This window comes from Cebus imitator, unplaced genomic scaffold (assembly GCF_001604975.1).
Source record: "Cebus imitator isolate Cc_AM_T3 unplaced genomic scaffold, Cebus_imitator-1.0 Scaffold112, whole genome shotgun sequence".
Taxonomy (NCBI): domain Eukaryota; kingdom Metazoa; phylum Chordata; class Mammalia; order Primates; family Cebidae; genus Cebus; species Cebus imitator.
In genome coordinates this window covers 645,456-655,264 of record NW_016107427.1, presented here as the reverse complement: position 1 = coordinate 655,264, position 9,809 = coordinate 645,456, and the positions used below count along the sequence as shown (strand labels likewise).

General features: G+C 51.5%; 1 protein-coding gene across 1 annotated transcript in view; it reads right to left on the bottom strand.

The window, feature by feature from the left end:
- LOC108311145 (germinal-center associated nuclear protein) overlaps positions 1-9,809 on the bottom strand; it is a 55,158-nt gene that overhangs the window by 29,430 nt on the left and 15,919 nt on the right. Inside the window, exons 10-14 of the mRNA XM_017538462.2 lie at positions 8,699-8,861; positions 4,990-5,150; positions 3,658-3,899; positions 3,084-3,286; positions 1,891-1,991 (exon numbers count right to left, since the gene is read on the bottom strand). Of these exons, the coding sequence (XP_017393951.1) occupies positions 1,891-1,991; positions 3,084-3,286; positions 3,658-3,899; positions 4,990-5,150; positions 8,699-8,861 (870 nt within the window). The remainder of the gene's footprint in view (positions 1-1,890; positions 1,992-3,083; positions 3,287-3,657; positions 3,900-4,989; positions 5,151-8,698; positions 8,862-9,809) is intronic.

Below are 9,809 nucleotides of genomic sequence, written 5' to 3'. Positions count from 1 at the left end.
CATGGTGGCTCATACCTGTAATCCCAGCACTTTGGGAGGCCAAGGTGGGTGGATCACCTGAGGTCAGGAGTTCGAGACCAGCCTGGCCAACATGGTGAAACTCCGTCTCTACTAAAAACACAAACATTAGCCTGGTGTTGGTGGCAAGCAGCTGTAATCCCAGATACTTGGGAGGCTGAGGCAGGAGAATCACTTGAACCTGAGAGATGAAGGTTACAGTGAGCCAAGGTTGCGCCACTGCACTCCAGCCTGGGAGACAGAACAAGACTCCATCTCAAAGAAAAAAACAAATTCAACAAATGTTGGGCGCAGTGGCTCACATCTGTAATCCCAACACTTTGAGAGGCTGAGGTCAGGAGTTCAAAGCCAGTTTGCGCAACGAAGTGAGACCCAGCCTCTAAAAAATTTAAAACTTGACCGGGCATGGTGGCTCATGCCTGTAATCCCAGCACTTTGGTAGGCCAAGGCAGTGGATCACCTGAAGTCAGGAGTTCCAGACCAGCCTGGCCAAGCGAGACTCTGTCTCAAAAATAAACAAATTAATTAATTAATTAAACCAAGGAAGCAAAAACTTTGTATGGTGAAAACTATAGAACATTCCTGAAAGAAATTAAGGATGACCTAAATAAATGGAAAGGCATCTGATATTCTCAGAAGATTTAATATTGTTAAAACAACAATATTAGCCAGGCGTGGTGGCTCATGCCTGTAATCCTAGTACTTTAAGAGGCTGAAGCAGGCAGATCACTTGAGGCCAGGAGTTCGAGACCACCCTGGACAACATGGCAAAAGGTATCTCTACAAAATATTAAAAAATTAGCCAGGTGTGGTGGTACACACCTGTAATCCTAGCTACTCAGGAAGCTGAGGCAGGAGAATCGATTGAATCCAGGGGGCGGAGGTTGCAGTGAGCCGAGATTGAGCCACTGCGCTCCAGCCTGAGCAACAGAGAGAGACTCCATCTCAAAAAAGAAAAAAAAAGATGTCAATACTACCCAAAACAATTTATAGTGATTAATGCAATCTCTCTCAAAATCCCAACAGCACTTTTTGCAGAAATAGAAAAACTCATCCTAAAATTCAGATGATATCTCAGGAGACCCCAAATAACAAAACCATCTTGAAAAAGAACAGATGGAGGGGAAAATTTTTTTTTTTTTTTTTTTTTTTGAGAAAGTCTCGCTTTGTTGCCCAAGCTGGAGTGCAATGGAGCGATCTCGTCTGATAGCAACTTCCGCCTCCCGGGTTCAAGCAATTCTCCTGCCTCAGCCTCCCAAGAAGCTGGGATTACAGGGACCTGCCATCACACCTGGCTAATTTTTTTATTTTTAGTAGAGACGCGGTTTCACCATGCTGGTCAGACTGGCTCAAACTCCTGACCTTGTGATCCGTCCACCTCGGCCCCCCAAAGTACTGGGATTACAGGTGAGAGCCACTGCACCTGGTTTATTTATTTATTTATTTATTTATTTGAGAGAGTCTTGCTCTGTCACCCAGACTGGAGTGCAGTGACACTATCTTGGCTCACTGCAACTCTCCGCCTCCTGGGTTCAAGCGATTCTCCTGCCTCAGCCTCCCAAGCAGCTGGGAGTACAGCTGCCCACCACCACGCCTGGCTAATCTTTGTATTTTTAGTAGAGATGGGGGTTTCACCATGTTGGCCAGGCTGGTCTTGAACTCCTGACCTCAGGTGATCCACCCACCTCGGCCTCCCAAAGCACGAGGAATACAGGCATGAGCCACCAGAAAATCTCCATGACACTGTATTTGGCAATGGCTTATTGGATCATGACTCCAAAACACAGGCAACTTTAGTAGAGGAAACTTCTGGAGGACTGGGCGCAGCTCCCCAGTGCGAGTAGGAGGAGGGGAGCACCAGACGCCACTCACCCCAGAGCAGCAGCCGCGTAGGCAGCGCCTGCAGAGCCGACTTCCTCGCAGTCCCTCTGCAGAGCCTCCTGGATGAGCTCATCCACCACCTGTTCCAGGTCCTGTGGAGAGACCAGCATGGGGTCGAAGGGAATGTCCCACCCAGGGCAGAAATCCTGGGTAACATGTTGTCACTGACAGTCTGCAGGTATCTGGTGACCAAAGCACATGACCCCTGACACAGGGTCAGCTAGACTGCTGCAGGAAAAGCGTCCCCTGGCAAGCGGAAAGCAGATGGCCGCAGAGCACCCTGGCCCAGACATCTCCAATCTACATCAGCAGCCTCCGCTTCTGTGGCCACTCTTATGCTACCGCTCAGGACTCCCTGATCCCAAGAGGGGCTGCGCCCAGTGCCTGCCCCTAAGCAGCCAGAGTGGCACAGTCCAGTCCCACAACCACAGAGTTAACAGGCTCTACTCCACAGTAAGGCACAGGTCAGGGGCCATGCCCACCCTGCAGCCACACACATCAAGGGGCACACCCACCCCAGGCCAGGCCCATCAGGGTGCACAGTCACACAGGCCACACACAGCAGAGAAAACACATCCACCCCAAGGCCACGCATATCAGAGGACACAGCCACCCCAAGCCATGCCCACAGGGGACACACCCACCCAGGCCACACCCAACAGTAGGGACACCCACTCCCAGCTAACACCCACAGGGGACAAGATCACACCTACCAGTGCGGACACCCAACCCCCCGACATGCCCACCAGGAAGACACACCCACTCTCAGGCCAGGAACACCAGGGCCGCACCTACCAGGAAGATACACCCACGCTAGGCCACACCCATTGGGGGGACACCCACCCTCAGCTATGCCCATGAGGGACACACCCACCCCCGCCAGGGGGCATACCCACACCTAGGCCATGCCCATGAAGGTGTACAACGCTGCCCATGATCCTGTCAGGAATAGACAGGTGCTGAGTTCAGACACACAGGGGCTCAGGCCAGTGCTGAGAGGAAGCTCACAAGATGAAGATGGGACTCCACGCTGAGCCTGGATGGTGGGCCCCAGACCTGTCACCTGAGGTTGGCTGACTCTAGCAAGACCCCTCCCTGAATTCTCCGGAGACCAGGCACCACAGCCCACCCCACGGAGTGAAGACCCAGGACATTAGTGCACAATGACCTAGAAGAGTCCCTACCTCATCAGAGTACACGGGCACGGGCTCTGGAGGAGGCAACTCAGGCTGCACAGGGGGCTGGAAGAGGCCAGGCGCCCCAGACATGTTCAGTGCCAGGATGGGAGGCAGAGGCACTGGCAAGGGCGCAGGGGCAGGGAGAGGCTGCGGGAGACTGGGCAGGGGCGCATCTCGCTCGAGGCCACACTCCTCTCCTCTCCCTCCACCTGGAAGGAAACACACAGGAGGAAACAGCGCTGCAGACACAGGGCGCCTGGCACCACGGAGACCAAGGTCTGCAGGGACAGCCCCAGGCCACCCACAGTGACCCTGAGAACTGGCCTGCCCTCCTGAAGACCAGCCACATGGGACACACACCACAGGGGACATGTCTACCCTTCAGGTGAAAGACAAGCCCCTGGAGGTGAGGGAGCCAGGAGCAAGGCTTCACAGCCCCTCGGTCCACTCCCAGTGAGCTCTGGGCATGAGGGAGCACCGCACCCCTGGGCCCAAGACTAGACAGATGCTCAGGTTCCTGGGAGGCATCCTGGCAGGAAAATGCAGCCAGTCCCCGCACGACGACTGTGGCTTCACTCACCCACTGTGTCCGAGCCGGGTCTCTGGGTGCCGACGGGCAGCTCTGTGGCCAGGCTCTCCCCAACGTACTTGTTCTGGGAGTTGAAGCTGCACACAGGGGTGTGACGAGGGATGGGGGGCAATGGCCCTCCATTCACAATTTCCCCAATGGACACCGTCAGCTTCCTGGTAATAAACACTGACTTCCTGGTCTTGGATAATCCCTCTGGTTCCAGGAAAGCAGACCGGTTCAGCTCCACACAGCTACCCAGACCACAAGAAGACACCAGAGGGCCGTCACCAGGGAAGAAGGCAGCTTTGCCCTCAGTGCCCCGCCGAGTGCTGCAAGCTGTTAGGCGTCCCACAGCCACGTGTAAAGAACAGAAAGCAGAGGCCCGGGTCCCGTGGCCACCCCTCCTGGAGCCTCTGCAGGTCCCTGGAACCACTGGGCCCAGCGAATTAACAGACACACGCTGACTCACTCCTGCCTCCTGGCTGCCTCACCCAAAGCCGCCTGTTTTGTGAGGGCAGACTGGGAAGGAGACAGGCCGGGGACAGGCAAGTAGATACAGGAGGCGGGGTGGGGAACCCAGCAGTGGGTGTTGAGGGTAAGCTGCCGGTGTCTGACAGTGGGTCTATGAGTCTCATCCTGGTCTTAAAAGACACTCTGGCCGGGCGCGGTGGCTCAAGCCTGTAATCCCAGCACTTTGGGAGGCCGAGGCGGGTGGATCACGAGGTCAAGAGATCGAGACCATCCTGGTCAACGTGGTGAAACCCCGTCTCTACTAAAAATACAAAAAAATTAGCTGGGCGTGGTGGCGCGTGCCTGTAGTCCCAGCTACTCAGGAGGCTGAGGCAGGAGAATTGCCTGAACCCAGGAGGCAGAGGTTGCGGTGAGCTGAGATCGCGCCATTGCACTCCAGCCTGGGTAACAAGAGCGAAACTCCGTCTCAAAAAAAAAAAAAAAAAAAAGACACTCTGACTGCTCAGTAGCAGAGAAGACTCCAGCCTGGCCTTCGGTGCCTCCATCCCAGCTGTCAGAGGTTGCCTGTCACCGGCTGGTAAAGGCAGTCAAGGGAAACAATAAGCCCTAACTTTTATCTTTAGGTTTGCTGACAACTCATGAAAAGGACTGATTTTCGAGTCAACAAAGAACTTGGTCTGAGCCCTCAATGGGCTGACAGCCAGAGTGTTGGGAACATCCCCAGCCATTCTGAGCCTCATGTGTTCACCTGTACAGGAGAGGAACGCACCTTCTCCAAGCCAGGCAGGCAGGCAGCACCCCCATGGCCCTTTATCAGAATTAGAAAGGAAACAGGAGAGAGGGGCCCACAGTTCCACGCTCAGCTCTCACCCGTCAGAAATGGTGAGGCCGTGGCAGGTGAGGAAGTCAGTCGCCTCTTCGCAGTCTTGGAACAGCAGCATGCGCACCACGCCATCCAGGGGAAAGACGGTAGATCGCTGTGTGCTCACCGTGTATGCAAAGTTGAGCGCCCGGAGAGCATCCCTGCGGATCTGAAAGGAGCAGCCAATGACTGCAGTCTCAGAGAAAGGCCCAATCAGACAAATGCAGTCAGCCTGTGACCACAGGAACGGCCAGCGTGGGGACATGGGCTCCTCCTGGGACTCAGCCCATCAGAAGGCGCTCTGGTAACATAGAATGACCCAAGCTTAGAGATCGCAGGCGGTCTGCTCAGTGGTGATGCTCAGGAATGCATGCCAAGCAAACATTCTCACAGAGAAGGACAGGCTGGGAAGGTTTTATTTATGAGAAAAATCATGAAACAAACCTTCCACCAACAAGGCCAGGTGAAGTCAGCTATGCAGCATCCACTCAACATGAAGGTGCTGCAGAGGACCCCGGAGACTACAAAATGCCAGGAAGAAATGAATCATGGCATTATAACAAAAGCCTTTAAAAAAAAAAAAAAAAAAAGAGGTCAGGTGTGGTGACTCACACCTGTAATCCCAGCACTTTGGGAGGCCAAGGTGGGAGGATCGCTTGAGCCCAGGAGTTCAAGACCAGCCTGGGCAACATAGCTACACCCTATTCTCCACAAAAAATAATTTTTTTTTAATTAGTGGGGTATGGTGGCATGCACTTGTGGTCCCAGTAGCTAAGGAGGCTGTAGTGGGAGGATGGCTTGAGTCCAGGAGGTCGAGGCTGCAGTGAGCCCTGATCACACCACTGCACTCCAGTCTAAGTGACAGAGGGAGAACCAGTCTCCAAAAATGGACAATAGGGCTGCGGGCCGAGGCTCACACCTGTAATCCCAGCACTTTGGGAGACCAGGAGGATCACATGAGGTGGGGGGTTCAATACTAGCCTGGCCAACATGGTGAAACCTGGTCTCTACTCCAACAATACAAAAATTAGCTGGGTGTGGTGGTGGGAGCCTATACTCCCAGCTACTCGGGAGGCTGAGGCAGGAGAACCACTTCAAGCCAGGAGGTGGAGGCTGCAGTGAGCCGAGATGGCACCACTGCACTACAGCCTGGGTGCCAGAGTGAGACTCCATCTCAAAAAAATAAATAAAAATTTAAAACGACAAAGGAAAAACATAAAAATGCTAACAAAAATTATGCTTGGGTGCTGTGGCTTTGGCAACTAAGCTGTTAGTTCTCTTCCAATGTTCTTTAATTCAAGCTATACTGACTCAGCGTTTGGCCTGTGCCTGGTACTGTTCTTAATGCTTAGAATACAACAGTGAACAAAACAAAATCCCCGTCCCCACGTAGCGGACATGCTAGGGGAGAGAACAATGCCACAGAAAACGAGCACATACAATACACAGAATGGCCATTTAGCATGGCAAATGGACGGGGAGAAGAGGGAGCGCTGGCGGAGGCCTACTGAGGGCAGCAGCCAGGCCCCATCTTGCCTCAGGGAGGTGCTGAGTTCAGACACACAGGGGCTCAGGCTGGAGCTGACAGCACCATGCAGTTTTGTGAGCGGGAACAGCAGTGGGAACAGCAAGCACAAAGCCTCTGAGCAGGGGTGCACGGGAATGCAGGGGCTGCAGGGGCTGCAGGGACAGGCGGGTGCCTCTGTGTACCACTGCTGGTGAAAACGGTTTTTCCATAGAAAAACGCTTGAATCATCTCTTTTGTTTATAGTTATTAAAAATGGCCTGGCACAGTGGTTCACACATGTAATCCCAGCACTTTGGGAGGCCAAGGTGGGCAGATTACTCAGGTCAGGAGTTCAAGATCAGCCTGGCCAACATGGAAAAATCCCGTCTCTATTAAAAATACAAAAATTAGCTGGGCATGGTGGCACACGCTGGTAATCCCAGCTACTTGGGAGAGAGGCTGAGGCAGGACAATCGCTTGAACCTAGGAGGCAGAGGTTGCAGCGAGCCAAGACTGTGCCACTGCACTGCAGTCTGGGCAACAGAGCGAGACTCTGTCTCAAAATAAATAAATAAATAGTTATTAAAATTGGTCAACATTCTACTAATGATCATCATATACACAGTATTAATTGTAAGTTTTATTTTTTTTGACAGAGGGTCTCTGTTGCCCAGCAGATCTTGGCTCACTGCAGCCTCAACCTCCCAGGCTCAAGCAATCTTCCCACCTCAGCCTCCTGAGTAACTGGGACAAGAGTGTACCACCAAACCTGCCCAGCTGGTTTTTTTTTTATTTTTAGTAGAGACGGGGTCTCCCTATGTTGGTCCTGAATGCCCGAGTTCAAGCAATTTTCCCACCTCAGCCTCCCAAGGTGCCAGGATGACAGGTGTGAGCCAACGCACCCAGCCAATATTAACTAGAAGTGGCAAGCTAAGGAAAACCTTTTCATTTGCTCCAGAACTTCAGTTGTCTGGCAACCTGCAGACCTGACAACAAGGAGCAAACCTGCAAAGGACTCTGACGGTGACATGGCTGTGTGTTTAGTCAGTTTACAGGAGGCCCTGAAGTGTGACCAAAGAAATCATCTAGAGCCACAGACGGACGGACCTAGGCAGGTCCTGAGGTCTCCCAGGCATCACCCTCCCTACACAGTGGCCACTGCAGGCTGTGGCAAGGAATCCAGGCCACCTCCCTGAACCCACTGCCAGAGTGGGCAGCACAGTGTGTGCGAGGTAAGGCAGTGGGTTCAAGGTGGCCCTGTTAAGGCAGGTGGCAGTCCTGGTCACATCTCCCTGAACTGATACATGGGGGGCCTAGAACCACAGGTGCCACAGGGGCTGCTCTGTCCTCATCCCCAGGTCCCATGGAACTGCAACGAAAGGACCAAGTGGAAAACCCGAGACACTGAGTTTCCTCTGTGCAAACCTCAGGGGAGGGACCAGCCTTCCCACTGCTCTGCAGCCCCAGCACGCGGCAAAGCACAGACACTGAGGCACCAACTGAAATAAACTTAGCACCATCAGCCTTACTCCAGACACTTAGATTTAAAACACGAAGAATTTCAAAGTCAGGGATTTTGTGTGTAGATATGAGGTCTCTGCTTTTTAGTTAGTTTTCAAGGATGATGATAGTGCTGAATTCAAACTGTTGTTCTAAAGAGACTTTCTTTTTTTTTTTTTGAGACAGAGTCTGGCTCTGTCACCCAAGTTAGAATGCAGTGGTGCGATCTTGGCTCAGTGCAGCCTCTGCCTCCTGGATTCAACCGATTCTCCTGCCTCACAGCCTCCCAAGTAGCTGGGACTACAGGCACCTGCCACCACATTCAGCTGATTTTTGTATTTTTAGTAGAGACAGGGTTTCGCCATATTGGCCAGGCTGGTCCTGAACTCCTGACCTTGTGATCCGCCTGCCTTGACCTCCCAAAGTGCTGGGATTATACAGGCATGAGGCACCAAGCCAGGCTGTAAAGAGATTTTTCTTATCTGAACTATAGAACAGTATTTTCCATTGCACAGCCTTTCTGGATGGTGACCAATGGTGCTAACCTTCTTAAACAGGGCAACACTAGAAACCCCTCCATGGGGCTGCCACAAGGACGACACAGCCTCAGCCTGAGACCAGCTTGGAAAAGCTGGGAATAGAAAAGCACTCGAATAGCACAGGAACAACCTGCTTTCTACCAACTCTGCAAGCACAGCTCATTTACTCACCTGATTAAAGTAACAGTGTAAAAGACAAGCATTCAGGTAAGAAGCTGACTGGACCAGTTTGAAAAATCTCACAAAATTATTACTGTTCAATGCAGCAAAAGCCTGAACAGCAAATTTCACCTCGGAGGAGTTTCTAACAGCAGGATGGAACTGTTGTACTTCTCTGTCAATTAAAGGAGAGAAAAGGGGTTGGAATGTTATTTTTCATAAGACAAAATTTTCATCAAGATAGATATAACAACAGATTTCATTGGCCAGATGCTGTGGCTCATGCCTGTAATCCCAAAACACTGGGAGGCCAAGGTGGGAGGACGGTTTGAGCCCAGGAGGTTGAGGCTGCAGTGAGCTGAGATCACATCACTATATTCCATCCTGAGTGACAGAGCAAGATCCTGTCTTAAATAATAATATTAGATTTCAACCATACTGAGAAGGAGGGTCTCGCTGGTGAAACATGCCACTAAATTCATAGTTTACTAACTTCAAAGCTACCATGCTTGGGCTGGTTTGATAGACCAAGGTCTCTTTCTGAAACACAATGAAGAGAATAAACAAATTCAGCAATTTAGCCATCAGTTACCAAAAAGTTACTTTAAATGAACGCCGATTGTCAGCTGTGCTAGACGGTAAAGCCTAAGAAAACAGAAACCTTAACTCTTTGTTCAGAAATGAATTGATTTTGACTGAATTATTCATGATAGGAAACAAATGCTTATCACAAAAAAATAATACAGCCATTCTCCATAACCAGTTTATCTACATGGCTTAATTTTACTTTTTTTTTTTCTTTTTTTGGAAACAGAATCTTGCTCTATCGCCCAAGCTGCAGTGCAGTGGCACAATCATGGCTCACTGCAGCCTCAACCTCCTGGCCTTAAGCAATCCTCTCATCTCAGCCTCCCAAAGTGCTATGAGGCCATGGGCCACCACACCTGGTCTTTTTTTTTTTTTAAGATATAGGGTCTTGCTTTGTCACCCACACTGGAGCGCAGTGGCATGATCACAGCTCATTGTAGCCTTGACCTCCTGGGCTCAAGGGACCCTCTCATCTCAGCCTCCCCAGTAGCTGGAACTACAGGCCTACACTACCACACCTGGCTTTTTTTTTTTT